At 48.2% G+C, this 19,128-nt stretch overlaps 2 protein-coding genes across 10 annotated transcripts; one reads left to right on the plus strand and one right to left on the minus strand.

Annotated features, from left to right (window-relative positions):
• Nucleotides 1-98: 98 nt before the first annotated feature.
• orc4 (origin recognition complex, subunit 4) lies at nt 99-3,122 on the minus strand. Of its 5 annotated transcripts, none has more exons than XM_037267619.1 (14): nt 3,063-3,122; nt 2,434-2,500; nt 2,285-2,361; nt 2,119-2,209; nt 1,970-2,045; nt 1,816-1,901; nt 1,668-1,716; nt 1,452-1,603; nt 1,174-1,347; nt 1,012-1,098; nt 823-931; nt 650-745; nt 525-592; nt 99-455 (listed from the first exon to the last, which is right to left on the minus strand). In XM_037267619.1, exons 2-14 carry the CDS (start codon nt 2,488-2,490, stop codon nt 273-275), a joined length of 1,305 nt encoding a protein of 434 aa, XP_037123514.1. In that variant the 5' UTR covers nt 2,491-2,500; nt 3,063-3,122; the 3' UTR covers nt 99-272. The 5 variants fall into 5 exon arrangements, with proteins under 5 accessions (XP_037123514.1, XP_037123504.1, XP_037123493.1 ...); XM_037267609.1 differs by having other exon boundaries at nt 3,000-3,113; XM_037267598.1 differs by having other exon boundaries at nt 2,981-3,101.
• Nucleotides 3,123-3,981: 859 nt separating this feature from the next.
• Nucleotides 3,982-15,836, plus strand: LOC119131881 (methyl-CpG-binding domain protein 5-like). 5 transcript variants are annotated; one of them, XM_037266691.1, is made up of 11 exons: nt 4,030-4,169; nt 6,018-6,234; nt 6,311-6,519; nt 7,524-7,626; nt 7,850-8,021; nt 8,103-10,388; nt 12,106-12,275; nt 12,351-13,385; nt 13,463-13,536; nt 13,616-13,694; nt 13,769-15,836. In XM_037266691.1, the coding sequence occupies exons 3-11, from the start codon at nt 6,410-6,412 to the stop codon at nt 13,829-13,831; spliced, it is 4,092 nt and encodes a 1,363-aa protein (XP_037122586.1). In that variant the 5' UTR covers nt 4,030-4,169; nt 6,018-6,234; nt 6,311-6,409; the 3' UTR covers nt 13,832-15,836. The 5 variants fall into 5 exon arrangements, with proteins under 5 accessions (XP_037122576.1, XP_037122590.1, XP_037122586.1 ...); XM_037266681.1 differs by having other exon boundaries at nt 3,982-4,064; nt 6,018-6,519; XM_037266695.1 differs by having other exon boundaries at nt 4,025-4,068; nt 6,018-6,519.
• The last annotated feature ends 3,292 nt before the right edge of the window (nt 15,837-19,128 follow it).

Below are 19,128 nucleotides of genomic sequence, written 5' to 3' on the forward strand. Positions count from 1 at the left end.
GTTTGAGAGCATAATTAACACTATATATTTTTATGATCAAATATTTAATCACTGGATAATACCAGACAAAATTGTGCCCAAGATGCTGATTTTAAATGTTATATTTGATATGCAAGTTTATCATCAAGAGGAAGGGGTGAGGAGCAATTTTAGTTTAAAAAAAGAAAAAAGGAACGACTACTTGTAACTGTTGCATTGAAAAAAATAATACCTTTATTATTATTATAGAAAATTGTACATCAATAAAATGGCACACGGCGAAGATTTCATTCCTAAGCGAAGGCAGACATGCCCCACTGTTTGATATCTGTGGGGCATTGCGGATATTTATGCAGGGCCTCAATGATCTGACTGCTGTCCAGCATGAGTTTCATCAACTGGTATTCCCGCTGAGTTTTGGCCAAAGATCCATCCACAGGTCGGATCAATTCCAGCTGCTGCAGGTGTTCGAAGGCCTGCGGCAGCAAAAACAAAAGCTGAAAATGCTTTCCCGGGTGAAAGAAGCTTGAAAGTTTGTCCGCCACCTTGATGACAACAGGCTGCTCAAAGTTGTACATGGAGTTGGACTTTCTCTGGAGGAACTTCTTGAATTCTGAAAATGGAAATGGGTCAAAAAGATGACATCCCATGGCATGTTAATTGCACGTACCGTTGTAAACCATCTGGAAGTTGAAGGGCTCTCCTCCGTAGACGTCGTTGAGGTGTTTCATGGAAATGACCAGGCACAGCTCCAGGATGGAAAGACCTGAAGGAACGCAGGATATGCGGTAAACCCGTGTGGACCAAAGGGTCCGACTCCAAGAATTCTGTCGTGTATTTCACCATGAAGCATGTTGGATGTGGAATCGCTGAAGCACATTCTGCTGGCTTCCAGTACGTCAGCCGGCTTGATGATGGTATTTACTGGAGAGATGCGACTCAAGCACAACATCTGGAAGGAAAAGATAGTCACTCATTCATCTTGGAGAAGACATGTTGGAGGTTCTGGAGCTTGAGTGACGATTCCCTCACCAGTAGCATGTGCAAAGAGCGAAAGTCTCTACTGAAGTTAAAATGTCTCCGTAAAATCTCCTCCACTGATTTGTCTTCACAAAGACTCTGGAGGGGAAAAAAAAAAAAGACACGAGTCACGAGACTAATTTTGTCCGAGTCGCCGTTATCCATTGTCCTTGCCTGCACGCCGCTGTTCCAGTCTTCAGCGAAGCTCCTGTCGGGAAAGTCGTCTGGCAGGCTGAGCTGGGATGCGACTCGCTCCTGGTACTGAGAGAAGCTCAGGTTGCTCAGCATGTGGATCTGACGATGGGAAAAGCGCGATTTCACCCGCTTCTCCAGCAACTCCAGGACATCCTGTGAACCGCCACAAACACCTCCGCTACTTTAATGAACTGACCCAGTTTTGATCAAAACCGGACCAAATCAATCCATGCAAATCTGACGGGAGGACAACTGACCAGCCTGCAGGTGAGCCCGACCACAGCGACCGGCGCCTGGGCCGACTGGGACACGTCCAACAAGTTGTAGAGCAGAGTTTGGTTCTTGTGGTGAGCGAAGAGATCAAACTCATCCAGGACGAACAAGATTGGACGAGTACTGCTGCGGTCGCCTGAGTATAAACTCGTGTCAGAACCAAAATGGAGAAAACAACGTCACGGATTTCTAAATCGGACCTTTCTTGAGTGCCTCCAGCAGGAAGACCAAGTTCTCCGCAAAACTCCCCTGGAAGACATTATTTCGGAAGTGTGTATCAGCCCTTCTCATTAATTGGTACCCAATTTAGAACAACTGACTTTTTAAGTGAATTGTGACGACACTCACAAATACTTTGTCGCCGACAACATTTTCCAGGTTGAGTTGTCGTGTTATTTCTTTCAGGGCTATTCGGTCATCAGTCTGCAGGAGGCCTGAGCGAATGGACAAAAGATGCGTTGAACTGGATTGCGGCGTGGAAGAGCACACTAGGATGACATACCATTGAGATGGACCTGCAGGAGGTTCTTCTGTACTTCCTTTTCCTGCAGCAGGTCTCTTAACACGCATTTGAGGAGCTGCGGACAGAAGGACACCGCCAGATTGCACCACGCTGAGATGAAAGAAGCACATTGGCTTAGGTGATCTGACCACAGTTTTCCCGGATCCCCTGGGACCTATGATGAGCGCAGAGTTGCTTTCCCCGTGGATGGCGGTTCGCTGGAGCAACCCCAGTAAGTGTCTGATGGGAAAAGAGGAATCCTCTGTGAGTAAATTCATTGAACAAAACAACGCTCCGGACTCAGAGCTTGCTTACTTGTGTTGGACCTCTGATGCCTCAAGTGTGCTGGGAAGCTGATCGTGGCAAAATCGCTCTCTCAGACATTTGTGAAGCTGTCATTGAAAATAAGAGTCAGTCGCTCTTGCAAAAAATCAGGAACCATACCAGAAAGAAAGTCAACAAACCTGTGTGATGCATTCGCTGATTGGCTTTGGAACACTTTTGGCTTTTCGTCTACTCATGATGGCTTGACTGGAAGGAATTTGTCAAAGGGTAAAAAAAAAAAACATGAAGTAGTTAAGCAACAAAGTGTGCGCTTTCAGAATAATGACAGATACGATTTAACCGAACCTTCCATGCAATGAGACGGTTCAGATCAGAATCAGTCATACCGTTGAAAAATAAAAATGATTTATATTTAAAACTTTGTTTTACATTTTTCTTTTGTATCTGATGTAATAATTTTCATTATTATTGTACAAAAATCTGAAATATTTAGTTAAATTCAGTGGCAAAGTATTTCGTTAGTTCCCACCACTTTTTGGAGTTTAATTTCAATTAAGCACAATTTGATCCCACAGAATATCAGGAAGAACACTGGCTGCACAATTGAAATAATTTCATTTTAATTTACGCATGGACAAATGTCTTATTACGCTAATTCAAACTGAACGCGCTTGTGGTGCCACATCCGGACTCGATCGCGTTTATCCTTTTTCACCTATCTCATACCACATTCACACTGCTTCACCCCAAATCAGTCGACAAATCCCGAATCCAAATAGTGACTCGCTGTTGCAGAGTGAAAACAAACCTTCGCGGCAGAAAAAAAAAATAGACACGTCCCTGTATTTCCGGCTGGTTACTGCAGTTCCGTTGTTGTTGTCGCTGATTGGCTGCGAATCCTCACTCTGACGTCTTGCCGCCCACTTAAAAATATAACACATAAATAAATGAAATTTGTACCATAAATGCTTTTAAAAATATATGTCGAAATTCCCAGGATTACCAATAAATAAGCATGAATTCCTTTTGCTACGTTATCATGAGATCTATATTTAGTTTTGCTTATCATGAGATCTACATTTAGTTTTGTTTAATGTCCACACGAGGGCGCTGTGATAAATGCTTTCGACTACAAGAAACCAACACCACTTGTAGTTCTCATTATGTCCACGCGATGGCGCAAATCAACCCTACTGAAATAAGGGATTGGGTTCACCAACCTTTTTGTAACCGAGAGCAACTTCTGTTCTTGGGTACTGATTCATGTGAATGTTTGATACACACCCAGCGCAAAATACTTTCAATAATTTCACAATAACAATTTCTAAAAAATAATGAGGAAACAGAGCAACAGTTTGTTTATTTATTTATGTGTATATTTATTCATTTATTTATTGATACAAATTTCTGACTGTTCGCCTTTTCAATAAGCCAGTGTGCTTCTTTGGGTTAGCACATTGGGTTGTCACAAACATCAATATTCACAATGACACCATAAAAGAACAGCCATCAACAGCAATATAATAATAATAATAATAATAATAACAACAGTTGATTAAAAACGGTTACCACATTTAATACAAATGTTATTAGCTCTATGAGATTATTTTTAGTGTGTTTTTATGTTTATTTGTAATATTTCGAGGAAGGCTATTGATGTCAGACAGATAGCAAAGAGCGTGTTGGGCCTTTGGGGGAGCATCAGCTCTCCTGTGTGCTGGCTGTCGCCAACACGCATGCGCAGTCGTGCTCTCCATCATTTCCAATATCCCAGTGTAGGAGAAGCAGCAGAGGCAGATAGAACTAATGGGTAGGTAGGTTTCCTTTTCTCCCCCCCCCCCCTTAAGATCTGAAAGAGCCCTCGCTTGGACTATTCGCCGTTCTATCGCCAATGTGCATTCACTGTGTTACTCGGGTAAGAACCAGAGTGTTACGCGGAGATTGGACGAGGGCATTACAAGCGTTGTAGCTGAAAGAGTCTCCTGTGTGTCTGCAGACGCAAAGGCTTTGCACGGCTAGCTAACGCTAGCTAGTCAGGCCTAGCCGTGGCCTTGCGTTGGCCCCTTGGCTCGAAAGCCGTCGAGGGCCACACTACGCTCCACTTCGACATTTTCGCGTCGGTATGAAACACTGGCGTCCCCCCGTTGGAGCCCGGCTACGGCTCTCCCAAGGGAAGCGTCGTGGACGGTGGCCAGTGTGGTCGCGGTGCCTTTTGGTTTCAACGAGCAGTCGTTGGCTAACTAACGGTAGCCAGACAGCTGACGCTTGGCATGCTAACCTCCAGCTAGCCGAGTAGTGACCACTGCATCGCAGACGAGCCCGCTCGGGTTTTGTTGACACCGTCACTCGTTCGTTCCTCCTGATCGTCGGCTGACTGCACCCGAAGGCAGTTCGGAGAATCAGAAGCTCTGCTTGTGTTGTTAATGGCAACACTTGGCTGGCTAATGCTAAATTGCTAAGTGAGAACCTTTTGGGTCCCGATTGCTGGTTAACGAAAGATTCTTTGGCGTCGTTCACCTGCCGTAGGACCGTTGGTTCCTAAACTCTCGTGTTTGTAGCCAAATATAAAGTGAGCTATGATGCTCGCCTCGTCTCCTGGCTTGCTCCGATCACTTGTCAAGATGATGAGCGTCTGTCTCACTGACAACATTGAACCACTCGACGCACGTTTGACTATGCTTGCTGTTGGAACTATTGAATCTTTCCAGTAATCACTACTGAAAATTCCAGCAAGCACTTAAGTGAGAAAAACATGTGTTTTGGCTTTTGGTTTTGACTAATAATGGATACACAAGAGAATCTAAGAGATTTATTTATTTATTTATTTGTTAATCAGCAGTTTTTTATTTATTTACAAATCGTTGCTTTCGCATCGCCATGCTTAAGGCTGTTACGATCATGTTTGGTAACCATCTAATTGTGCATTCTCTAGCAATTTGTTCAGCCAAGACTGCAGTGATTTGCTTAAAAAGACGAGAAATGCAATTTGTATTACTATCATGAAATAACATTACAACACAAAATTTCCTGTATGAAGTCACATTGTAGTCACCCATTGCAATAAACGAGGCACAAATTCAAGATTAGTCATAATTAACTAACGTCATGCGAGTAAGGTACGTTAAAGTTGATCTCATATTGGTTTGTGTAGCATTCATTTTGTTGCTCTTGTAGTGTGCCCGGGCCGATTTATAACACTCATTACATTAATGGCATTTTTTGTACAACCAAATAAATGATTCCTTGAGGCAGCCAAAATTCTCGGATCTTTTTTTTTTTTTTGAGGGGGTGGGGGTACCGTAAATGTTTTCACCCCTATTTTTGACTCTAAGGTGACACCACTTAGCCCAGCTCTTAGAGGCCATAATATTCCAAACTCGAAGAGTGCAATTCAGAAAGTTGAGTGTTTTGTCGAATGATTTCTCGCAAAACCATTTTTGACTGGTTTTCTTCATTGAAAGCTTCAAATGAGAATTTGATCGTAGTGGTGCTTCCTCTGATAGATGGCTGCCACGCATACTGCTTCAACCCCCACCCCCCCTTTCCGTAGTTGTATTGCTGGCTTTGCTGCCAGCCAGCCACTCCAGTTATGAGTCAGCAGCAGCAATGCTTGCAAGGATGCTTTGTCACTGGCAGACTCAAATAAGCAGCGAGGCACAGCAGGCAGAAAACATCCAATGCCAATTGTCTGTTTTTCCCCCAAATTTCAAAATGTTACATTTTCTCCCTGTCTAATTGCTGTACACTTGTTTGACCCGTACAGGAAGCGTGGGAATATCACCACCCAGCTGCGTCTGGGAAACAACATGTTGAATTCACCCCGCTTGCTCATCTGACACAAAGGACAAATGGTAGCAAAAAGTTAAGCCGAAGGTGTGCGCGTGTGGAGCGCACCCGTTCCCGACCCTCTTCCTGAGTGGGATGGCAGTAATGGAGCTCTGTGTGGCAATCAGCACCGCGGCCATGAAGCAACTAAAAGGGTAGGGTCAACCTACCCGACCGTTCCCACCCCGCCTCGCCCCGCCCTGCCCCACCCTCAAGAGTGCTATTCCGTAGCCGCCCTGCCGACTGTTGGAAGATGGCGTGCGTCGTCGAGACTCCGCTGGATGTCTGACAGAAGTAGCGGTGAGGTGTGAGCGCAAATCCACTTGAGCAATGAATGGCGGAAAGGACTGTGAGGCGGGCGAGGAGAGGCAGGCCGCCCCTGTCCAAGTCCCCATCGGCTGGCAGCGCGTGAGGGAGCACGGCGGCATCTTGTATGTCAGGTAGGAGACGCACGCGGCTTCTAGGCAAACTGGACACGTCAGCAACGTAAATTTGCTATTAGAAAGATATCAGGGTTTTTTTCTTGATTAAGGTCTCGTTACTTGATTGGTGTGGTGATGATAAAATACATAATTTGTGTCATTAATTGTTATAATAAAGTAAAAATCAAATCAAATAAAAATTATAAAAAAATCAAATCTGTTTTTTTAGGGTCTTGTTGATTGGTGTGAGGATAAAATTCATAATTAGTGTCATTAATTGTTATAATAATGAAACAATTAAACAAAATAAAATGTGTAAAAAATAAAAATAAAATGTGTCAAAAGAATATACATAAGTAATAATAATATTGTACATGAGTAATAAAAGAAAAAAAAAAATATATATATATATATATATATATAAATAAGGATTACCTGCCCCGCATTTCAGTATCTAAATGAATCCGCTTTTGTTACGTCTTTTTTTTGTCTATCCATGTTTTGGTGAGGTTCATGGTGGCTGTTGGGGTTGTTTGGAATTTGGAGACTGCACATCTCTTGACTTTTGACCACATTTGAAAACAGTCCTAATCCACCCAGATGGCACACGGCCCCGATGGTGTCGGGTTGTGTCTTCTTAATGCACACTCTGCGCTCATCACAATGAGCGCAACAGTTGGTTAAGTGTCAAGTTTATTTTTAGTATTGGAAAGAATCCCGCCGACGTCTTTGACCGTGGCCTGAAACTGTCACCGCGCGCATGCACACAATCGCTCGGAATGTTTTGTTTTTTTACGTTGCGTATGAAAGCTTAAAATCACAGCCCAACTCGTTTTGAGTTCATGTGACTCGTCGCTTCATTCAGACACACAAATTCAAACGATGACAATCTCGCACTGGTTGCTCTTTTAGTGCTTATGCCAAGTTGTGTGTCGAAATAGAAAACATTTTCTTCAGTTTTCTGCACCAACACCTTGAGTGGCGTGTCCTGAATCTGACTTCTCTGTCTTTTCCGTGTGCAGTCCCAGTGGCTCTGTGCTCTCCAGTTTGGATCAGGTGAAGAACTACCTTCTGACGGACGGGACCTGCAAATGTGGTCTGGAATGCCCGCTCGTCCTCCACAAGGTAGCAAACCCGCAACATCTTCTTCCACATTCAATTAAAAACATGCATATAAAAGTAAAATGTCTCATGACATCCTTTACGTCGTGTCATTGTCAAATCAAATTTCTGGCGCTTGAATGTGAAAATTGTAATCCGTCCCATCATTTCCCGCAATTCGACACAAAACTATCACAGCTGTGAAATCTTACTCTGACATAATCAGATGTATCGATCGATTCCTCAGGTGTTCAACTTTGACCCGGGGGCCATGGTCAAGCAGAGGACAGCGGAGGACGTCAAGTCGGACGAGGACGTCACCAAGCTGTGTATTCACAAGAGGAAACTTTTGGCTGTGGCTACGCTGCACAAGAGCATGGAGAGTCACCCTCCTCTCACTCTGAGCGGCCCTGTCGGAGGTACGTGCGTACGTCTTCAACGTACCCGAGGGAAGACGCGCGAGCGGCTCCAAACTGAACCGTGCTTTGTTTGTCCTCAAGGTACGCCGGCGGTGTCGCATTCCGCGAGGCATCGAGCAATAAGGACGGTAGCCCACGATGTCCTGGTTAACGCCGCCGGGCCAGACTGCAAGAATCCTTACAAGATGGCGATGGCGGCCGGCCACCAGCAGCAGATGTTTCCACCTCAGGAGATGGGCGGAGGGCAGCAGGCGGAGCTCTGCGCCGGCTACTCCAGGCTGCAGAGGTTGCCCGGCGGCGACCCGGGCCCCAAATCCCCTTACCGGCTCGGCTACGGAGGCATGTTGAGCCCACCCATCTCCGGCACCAAACATTGCGGCGATGGCTCGCAGTCACCCCGCGCGGACACGCTGGCTAGCCCGGAGGCCTTTCAAAGAAGCAGTTCTTGCGCATTTCCGGGCGCCGGCAGTCCCAGCTCGGCTTCCATCCACGGCAACTCCAGAACGCCTCTTTCCCCACCGAGCATGATGCGCCACGGCTCCCCTGCGAGCCAAGCAGCCTGTGCCATGGTGAGAAGGACTAGCACGCCGCTCTCGCCCACAGCCACTGCCAAAAGCCCCGTCATGAACAATATGCCCCGCGGGAACTTCCCCTATGCCATGGACGTGCCCGCTGCAGCCTTCCACCATAAAGCGCATGCCGTACCGCCACCTCCGCCTCCTCCCTCTGTGCCACCCGCCTGCGTCCTGCAAAAGAGGCAATTGACGTCTGAAAAAGACCCCTTGGGTATCCTGGACCCGATCCCCAGCAAGGCTCCTAGCCAGCCCCCAGCCAACGCCCCAAACTTCCAGCCTAACATCCACACTCAGGTATCAATGATGAATGTAAACATCCCCCCTCCTGCCATTGTCCCTTTGCCAAGTAACTTACCTTTGCCCACCGTCAAGCCCGGGCCCATGGGCCACGGCGGCCAAGTTCCGAGGACTCAACAGAGCGCTCCGGCTTCGTCCGTGCCGCCGTCCCCGGTCACCTCCCCGGTTCACATGGCGGGATCGGCCCTGGGGCGAGCGGAAGCTTCGCCCCATCGCTCGCGCTCGTCGTCAACCTCCTCTGAGCACGGGAACTTTGCCGTGCCATCGGGGCATCAGGCCGCATGCGGCGCCTTGAAGGTCCCCCCTCGGTCCCCGAGATCGGCCATGGGCTCTCCCAGGCCAGCTATGCCCCCCAGCCCTTCCGGCAACAGGAATGACTCCATCCATCAGTACCGAGATCCCCAGCTGCTTGGCGCTCTTCAGCACAACAACGCCGCCGCCGCCACGTACTCGCCCACCTCCTCCTCTTCCTCCTTGCCCTCACCTAGCGCTTCCCAGAAGGGCCAGGCAGGACTGCTGAGGATGCCCCTCAACCAGATTCTCAACCAACAGAATGCTGCCTCCTTCCCAGCCAGCAGTCTCCTGTCAGCAGCAGCCAAAGCACAGCTAGCACATCAAAACAAACACGGCACTACCGGTGCGGCGGCGGCGGCAGCGGCTGCTCTCGCGGGTGGCGGGGCAAACGGAGGCGGCGGGCACCCCGGCTCCACCAGCGCTCATCCCGGCCTGGAAGGACACAGCACTTTAAACTCCATGCTCCCGCCAAACTTCACCATGCTGCTCAACTGCCCCGAGGGTCAGAGCGGTCGAGCGGCTCTCCGAGACAAGCTGATGGCTCAGCAGAGGGACCCCATACGCAAACGAAGGCAACCGTCGGGCAACGCCTCGGTCAACCACGACGCCAACATGGGCTACGGCACGCTCAGCAAAGCTAACATGGGGGGGCCGCAGATGGCAGCAGAGCAGGCGCGGAAGGCCGGTCGTCTCGGAAACCTCCCACCCAACGCCTCCATGGCCCAACTCCTCCAGTCCATGAGCGGCCAGAGCTCCCACAACATGGGCCACCACCCCGGCCTCAGCCCAGGACCGTCTCCTCAAGGAGCCCCTCAGCTCCACTACAACGACTCCACGGCCAAGGTCCCCCAGCAGAACGTCATGGGCCAGCAGAGGCTTCGGGTCCAAGTGGACGGCATGCAGAGTTGTCCCGGCATGGACGCCGCGGGAGGTCACTTGGGCTCGCGGCAGGGTCAGTTTCCCGACATGATGTCCCAGATGAAGGCCGCCGCCTTAAATAACTGCGGGCCTCGAGGTTCCACCGGTGGACTCGTAGCCCCCGACGGCAGGCCGCTCGGACGACCGCACACCAATCCCCCGCCGCTATCCCATTCCGGGCCTCACCCCTCGCAGCACAACCTCCATCATAGCGTAGGACAGACTAACATGGCGGTAATGGCGACCGGAGATGGAAGTTGTACAAAGAACATGTCTGACACAGGTGAGAAACAACAAGCGTTGATATTTTATCGCAACACGCCTGCCTTGATGTCATCTTACGTAACAGTGTCTCTGCATCCCCAAGAACAGTCAAATGTGTTTTGAGACTTTGAGTCAGGATCAACAAAAAAGATTTAGCTGTGTCATTCAGGCTGCGGCTGAGCTAATGAGTAGGCCAAATGTCAACGGGGGCTTAATCGTCACCCAGCCCGGGTTTCTCCTCGTTGATATTCGCATGCTTGTTGACCAAGAAACAGATGGAAACAAGAGCTGCATCATGCTTTGAGCAAAATGGCCCGGATAGGCCGCTCTATAGAGCTTCTCATGGCTGGTCGCTATAGCAACGACAGACCCTGAATACGGAGGAGAGTAAAAACCTTGACGAGGGTTTACGCGTCGCGTATGACATCGTGTGCGAAGCTCTGATCATTTGAGCGTGCGCTAATATGTATTGACTCTGTATTGGTGGCTTTTTTTTTTTTTTCTTGTGATCACTGCAGAACTTTGCTGCTGGCCACCTATTCTTAGGTTTTCCAGTCAAGTCATTAAAGTCCAGATGATCCCTTTTCGATATCATAAATGAAGGAGTGCGATGTGAAAGGCTTATGAGTAGCGCACTGCAAAACATGGACACCTCTATACTATTAATAAACGGATTAATTGATATTTTAGATTTAGCACCTTTTATACATCAAGGGTGACAACCGTTTGATTTATTCTTCACTAACACTTTTTTTTTTTAAAGCAACACGATGGAATTAAATTGGCAGATGCAACAAAGTAGCCGGTTGATGCCAGCGTTGAAGAAATTCTCTCTTTAGCTTTAGCCGGTGTAGCCATCTGTCTTGAGTGCTAGCTAGTGCGCTCCGATTCCCACCCCCCAACAAATACCCCAAAGAAGTGGGGGTTCACAATGAACGTTGTAAACCCCTCCCCAGCCGCAGACACCCCGCCACCGCGCTGACCAGCCCACATCCCCCAGCAGGCTCAAATGGCACCGCCTGACCCTCGGCACCTCCCCCTCCCCACAATCCAAACTCCCTCGACAAGCTTCCTGGCAGCGGACGGCACCACCAATCATCACTGGGTTCCCATGGTAACATCCCCCGGCAACAGCCGTCACTATATCGAAGGGGGAAGGGGGTCGGCCGTGTCGCTGCTCTTAGCGTCGTCGGGAAGGAAGAAAAGAGGAGGGGGGGAAGAAAAAAATGAACACACACAGCTGCCCTTCAGCTACACATGATGGTACCAGCTGCTCCTGCCACCGCACGCACATACGTACGCACACACGCTTGTCTGCTCGGGCTTTGTCTCGGTAACACTGCTGCTCCGTCGGGTTCATTTATATATGCGGCATGCATCCAGAACCCCCCTCCCCCCCTCCCACTTACCAGTTGTATTGCTCGACTTAGCCGCCGCTTATGTCTGTGCTCCCCCCCAAAGGATGTGACTTGAACGCAACTTTCACCTTAAAGCAGGACCTCTCTGCTCTTCAACACCGGCCCGTTTGGTAGAAGGTCACGTCTCATTTTCCACGTGCGGTTCACACGCTGATTCTCCCATCAACCAAGTTTCAACATTTTATTGAGTTGGTTCTGTCAGATGAAACAAAATGATCAAACGCACATGGAGCATTTATTGTGTTTAAGTTGAATATTATACTTCCCTCCCCCCCCCTCGTGTCTGACGTTTGCTCCTTGGTCTCGGTTCCTCTGCAGGAAGCTCGTCTTCCCTCGGCCCGCAGCCTCACGTCAACCGAGGACGGCTGTACATGCAGCAGGGCGGGGCCTACCAGACTCAGCAGCACTTCTCCGACAACAACCCGCCTTACGCAGACGGCGGCAATGCCAACCTTGACTCCGTGGGTTGCCGCTACCAGATGTACCAGGTGAGATGATTGCATTTGAGGTCGTGCTGCATCGGACGTGCGATTTCACAATGTGGTCCTTTTTGTGCTTGGCAGCAGGGGATGATGGCGCACCCGCAGTTTAGCGAGGGGCAGCCGCGCCAGAGCGAATGCTTACCGGCCGGAGCCCCCGGCAGAGGCTCGGAGTCCGTGGACGCCATCTACAGGGCTGTGGTGGATGCCGCCAGTAAGGGGATGCCAGTAACCATCACCACCGCCACGATGAGCGGGAGCACACAGGCCAGCCCCGTGCCTGCCCTCAGCGCCATGAGTGCCTTCACCGCCTCCATCGGGGAGCCCGGCAAGCTCCCCCACGGGGTCGGTGCGCCGGTGCACGGGGAAGGGGAGGTTTTGTCGCAGCAGGCCAGAAGCAGGCAGCTCAGGCCGGCGGAAGGCCAAAAGAACGCCGACGCGGGCAAGAGCACCCCGGAGGCCAACGACTACTTCCGCGGAACTCCGAGGGGACAGTGGGACGGTGGCGGTTGGGGTGCAGAAGAGTTCCTAGAGTGCTCCACGCAGGTGAGGAGCAGCCCCCGCATGGAGCGAGCCGCCCCGCCCTGCGTCACCAATGGCTCCAACGACCACAGCGTGACCTTGTCCCACGGCAAGACCTTCCTGGACGACGGCTACCGTTTCAGCAACTTCAGCCGGACACCCGCTAACTACAAGGAGCGTCTGGAGCAGACGGTGGAACGTTGCGCTCACATGAACGGCTCCGCCCCGCTCTTCAGCAGCCGGGGCTACGCAGACCTTCTGGGAGGCCCTCGGCAGGACTCGGCGGCCGACGACCAGTCTCCCGGCTCGTCCACGAGCCTCGAGGGCCCGCTAGCCGGCGCCAAAGACTACGGCCACTACAACGGCCACTTGAACGGGACGACGCCAAGCCCCTCGGACACCAAGAGCCTGAGCAGCGAGGAAGACCTGCGGCAGCCCGACTCGCCTTCCTCGGAGCTGCTCCATTACCGCTCGGGGACCTTCAACATGGGAGAGCTGGTGTGGGGCCAGCTGAAGGGCTTCCCCCCCTGGCCGGCCAAGCTGGCGGGGGACGAACAGGTCCACGGCGCTCCCCTGCAACTGCGAGATCAAGCCAAGGTGAGTCGAAATGACAAGCGTAATGCTGATGTCTTCACGCAGGACAAACGATGACGTTTTATCTCGTGTCCGCCCAGGTTGAGCCAGACAAGCTCAAAACTTTAACGCACGACTTGGAGGCGCTTGACCGAGCTGCCAAAAGAGGCTTGAAGTAAGCAACGCCGTCGTCGAACGCGTCCCGCTTGGCCAAATTTCAATCACGTCGTTCATACGGTGAATGTTTTCTTTAGCAGGCCGGGGAAGCTGAATAATCACTTGGAAGCTGCTATCCACGAGGCCATGAGCGAGCTGGACAAAATGTCGGGCACGGTGAGTTCGCCGCCACCCCCCCCCACCCCTCTCCCCGAGTTTCTCCGTCACATTCTCGCTCTCCCCGCCGCCAGATCCCGTCAAGAGATCGACAGGTGAAGATGCCCAAGCCCAAAAGGAGGAAGATCTCCAGATAGCAATGAATGTGTCCTCCTCCTCGCTGCCGTCTGAGCTGTCCCAGGTGCTACACGTTGACGCTGCGTGTTCCCTCGCCGTGCCGCCGCGTCTTCACTTGACTTGCTGACTTTTGAGGTGCTGGAACGTCCAATCACCATTTTTACTCTAGTAAAAAAAATAATAATAATAATAGAATGAACCATCAAAAAAGGTTGCAATTTGTCTACAGCTTTCTTGAAGTACAGTAACTATTTTTTTCTAGTATAAGACATTAAAAAGAGAGAGAGAGAGAGAGAAAAAAAAAAAGCTCGAAGCATTACCTTACATATTTAAGACAAATAGACAGTCCAAATATTTCTGATACATTTTCATGATGTAAATAGGTAATCCCGAAATGTCCTATTATTAAGAAATGTATGTAAATATTGTAAGATGTAATGTACAAGCGTACCTAATGCACATTTTATCTTTTGTTGTACAAAAACAAAGCAGAAGTGTACCAATGTCTTGGTTTCTATCCCCTCGCGTTTGCGCGCGATCAATACACAAAACGGCTTTTATACGACAAGCACTACGACCGTCGCATTGAGTTGCTTTTTGTACACCGGCCGTGGACAACGTTCTGTTACTTCATACCTGAAAGTGTTCATGAGAAGAAGAAGAAAGAAAAAAAAAAAATGACAGAATGAACTTTACCAGCAGAAAGTATTCCGCCTTTCCACGAGCGCGAATGTTGCTAAATCTTCTTCACAAAGCAGAAACATCATTGTCATCGTGACCTTTCTTGCACTTCCGCAGTTTCATGACTTGAAAATTTGGGCAATTCTTTCCGAGTGATTTTTTTTTTCTCAACTACAGATTGCTTCGTTTTATTTTTGTGGAGTATTGCGTGTTGTCCAAACTCCTTGGAATGTCATTGTCCTCCCCCCCCAACATTAATGATGATCAAAATTAACACTCGAGGGGTGAGATGATATTCTCCCATTTTTTGGGGCCTTGTATTTCGTTCACATCAGTTTGCTTGTTGTAAATTATTCCTGTACAGTTTTTCATATTTATTTTAAGCTTTACAAATACCCTAGATGGCAATAACACTACCAAGAGTTCAAAACTCAAGCCTTATCTGTGTATATGTATGTTTTGTTTGACTCGACCGCGTATTCATTCATGAGGTCCCCTGTTTTATTTAAGAAGTGATCTTAACAGACTGTCAACCATTCTACTTGTTTGTGTTCCATAATGTTTTATTTATAAAAATGCTTATGTGAGAGAGAAAGAGAAGGAGGATGCTGTCTGTTTCAAATAAATGTCATTTTACACTACTTCGAGCTCCCAAGTTAGACGTCACGGCTTGTTCGGTCACAACGAGCTGAAATCAGCACAAAATAAAAAAAAAAGTGCAATAAAGCGTTAAAGACGAGATGATCAAAAGTTGGCCGATTACCGTCTTGCCACTTTTTGGCGTGCTTACGTTGTCGCTACTTGCTCAGTGTGATTAAAAACAGATGTTCATGTTTCGCCTCGAACAAGCCTCGAGATCCGACTGAATCACCGCAAGCTTTGAGGAAGAGTCGGCGGCAACAAAATACAAACGGCGCAGTGGCGAAATAAGCCAACGCGTTGGCGAAAGTTCATTCTGTCTCCCCGCCTGCCTTGTTGACATGCAGGCGGAGCCACTTTTGCGCCTTTGTTTTGATTTGAATCATCCTCTCCCATTGTCAGTATTTGATTTTTTTTTTTTTTCAACCTGTGAGTATATATCTTGCCTCACTAATATATACTTAACAGATGAGATTTGTGTGAAGTGTGCACTGAATTGCTCCCAGTTTTTTTTCTGCATTCATGTGGCCGAAATATAGTGTCGTTTGTCAGCGTCTATTGTTTTGTTTTTTTAATGGTTTGATGTACGAAGCATTTTTGTAAATATTGAAACACATTACAGATCATGCAGTGATGTAACATGTGGAACGATGTTGCACAGATGTCTTAAGATATTAAAAAGTGGGCACTCTCACTTGAACGAGATGCTTTGTTTGATTGTTGCTTTCTAATCTCTTCTCCGTATTTGTACTTGGTGGATGACTGTCGCAGTCTTCTTGTATTGAATGTCAAAGTTTGAAAATGAGGCTCCAGTGGACCATCTATCTCTACATATTTTGTGGAATTAGGTGGCATTCGCAGGCTTCTAGTGTTGGCTCGTGAGTGAACGACTCGTTCAAAAGAACGGATCTTTTCAGTGAACGGATCACTTCCTAAAGTGATTTGTTCTTTTTTCAGTTCATATGACTTCAACCAGTAGGTGTCGGTAATGCCCATTGAAGCTGCTGCCACCTCGCCGTAAAATAAAACGAAGAAGAAAATGACGTCACTTCCCGTTCACGAACGAGTCGTGAATTGCATTTCCCGTTCACCAACGAACGAATCAGTGAGTGATTCGCATTTCCAGTTCATCGCGAGAACGGAGCAGTGAAGGAACGAATCCTGACTTTCCCGTTCGCAAACGAGTCAATGGATCAACTGGCGTCCTTCCCGTGCATGAACGGATCAGTAGGTGAACGTGTTGCGTCTCCCTCCTGGCGTGAACTATGTAAGCCAGAATGTAGATTTACGATTTGCCAAGGAAAGAAAGAACCACTCACTGAAACACCACTTCTTTTATGCACGTTTTCTCCAAGCTAACGGCTAACGTTATTGCATGAAGGGATGCGCCGTTATGCAAAAAACGGGGAGATTATGCTTCTCTTTGGGTAATCTTGATTTTATAAATTAAAGATCGTGAGCGGCAGCGGAGCCCCATTTCAACCCCTTACACTGAGTGCCACGCAGGGAAGAAATGGGTACCATTTTTATAGTCTCCGGTATGACCCGACCGGGGTTTGAACCCACAACCTCCCAGTCTCAGGGCGGACACTCTACCAGTAGGCCACTGAGCTGGTAATATATCTAATATATCTACTGCAATTTCACATTGGATTGCTGGTTTGAGATTTATTATTTTTAATAAACATTTATGTTAAAACTTGTCTGGTGTTTTATTCCTTGTTTTTATATTCGCCAATTAAAACATAAAAATCAGACATTTGGTTAACTGCTTTATATGACAATATGTTATATATAATTATAATATTTCTGACACGTAACCGGTCCGTGGCGCAAAAAAGGTTGCCATTCGCTTGCGAGCTACTCCATAAAACCATATTCATTCCAGGTAAAGTGGGTGAGGCTTCCGTAGTGTAGTGGTTAGTGCTCTGGGCTCTCACCCCAGCGACACGGGTTCAAATCTCAGTGGGTCCTGAAAATTTTATTATAGAAAATTTGCAACACAGTTGCTCGTGTACTGTCCCATATAACCATAAACCTCCCTAAAGCTTGGGGTTAGGTTTAAAGCTAGGGTTAGGTTTAGAGCTAGGGTTAGAGCTGGAGCTAGGGTTAGAGCTAGAGTTAGGATTAGGGTTAGAGCGAGGGTTAGGGCTAGGGTGAGGGTTAGAGCTAGGGTTAGGGTTAGACCTAGGGTAAGGGTTAGAGCTAGGGTTAGAGGTTAGGGTTAGAGCTAGGGTTAGGGTTAGAGCTAGGGTTAGGATTAGGGTTAGAGCTAGGGTTAGAGCTAGGGTTAGGGTTAGAGCTAGGGTTAGGGTAAGGGTTAGGGTTAGGGTTGGGATTAGGGTTAGAGCTAGAGCTAGAGCTAGGGTTAGGGTTAGAGCTGGAGCTAGGGTTAGGGTTACAGCTACGGTTAGCGTTAGGGTTAGGGTTAGAGCTAGGGTAAGGGTTATGGTTAGAGCTAGGGTTAGAGGTTAGGGTTAGAGCTAGGGTTAGGATTAGAGTTAGAGCTAGGGTAAGGGTTAGGGTTAGAGTTACCTAGCTCTAACTCTAACCCTAGCTCTAACCCTAGCTCTAACCCTAACCCTAGCTCTAACCCTAGCTCTAACGCTAACCCTAGCGCTAACCCTAACCCTAGCTCTAACCCTAGCTCTAACCCTTACCCTGGGAGGTGTATGGTTATATGGGGCAGGACACGAGCAACTCCATTATGTACACCGCCATTTTCACGTGTACCTAATAACAGGCCAGTTCATTAGGGAAAAATCATGGCAAAAGCTTAACTGAAAGTGAAAAGTGCCACACCCGCTCTCACCCCCACTTTCTGATTGGCTGTTTGATCTGTGACATCACTTGGACACTCCATTAGGTACACCGCCATTTTCACGTGTACCTAATAACAGACCAGTTCATTAGGGAAAAATCATGGCCAAAGCTTAACTGAAAGTGAAAAGTGCCACACCCGCCCTCACCCCCACTTTCTGATTGGCTGTTTGATCTGTGACGTCACTTGGACACTCCATTAGGTACACCGCCATTTTCACGTGTACCTAATAACAGGCCAGTTCATTAGGGAAAAATCATGGCCAAAGCTTAACTGAAAGTGAAAAGTGCCACACCCGCCCTCACCCCCACTTTCTGATTGGCTGTTTGATCTGTGACATCACTTGGACACTCCATTAGGTACACCGCCATTTTCACGTGTACCTAATAACAGGCCAGTTCATTAGGGAAAAATCATGGCCAAAGCTTAACGGAAAGTGAAAAGTGCCACACCCGCCCTCACCCCCACTTTCTGATTGGCTGTTTGATCTGTGACATCACTTGGACACTCCATTAGGTACACCGCCATTTTCACGTGTACCTAATAACAGGCCAGTTCATTAGGGAAAAATCATGGCAAAAGCTTAACTGAAAGTGGAAAGTGCCACACCCGCCCTCACCCCCACTTTCTGATTGGCTGTTTGATCTGTGACGTCACTTGGACACTCCATTAGGTACACCGCCATTTTCACGTGTACCTAATAACAGGCCAGTTCATTAGGGAAAAATCATGGCCAAAGCTTAACTGAAAGTGAAAAGTGCCACACCCGCCCTCACCCCCACTTTCTGATTGGCTGTTTGATCTGTGACATCACTTGGACACTCCATTAGGTACACCGCCATTTTCACGTGTACCTAATAACAGGCCAGTTCATTAGGGAAAAATCATGGCCAAAGCTTAACTGAAAGTGAAAAGTGCCACACCCGCCCTCACCCCCACTTTCTGATTGGCTGTTTGATCTGTGACATCACTTGGACACTCCATTAGGTACACCGCCATTTTCACGTGTACCGAATAACAGGCCAGTTCATTCGGGAAAACTCATGGCCAAAGCTTAACTGAAAGTGAAAAGTGCCACACCCGCCCTCACCCCCACTTTCTGATTGGCTGTTTGATCTGTGACATCACTTGGACACTCCATTAGGTACACCGCCATTTTCACGTGTACCTAATAAC

This window comes from Syngnathus acus, chromosome 2, assembly GCF_901709675.1.
Source record: "Syngnathus acus chromosome 2, fSynAcu1.2, whole genome shotgun sequence".
Taxonomy (NCBI): Eukaryota; Metazoa; Chordata; class Actinopteri; order Syngnathiformes; family Syngnathidae; genus Syngnathus; species Syngnathus acus.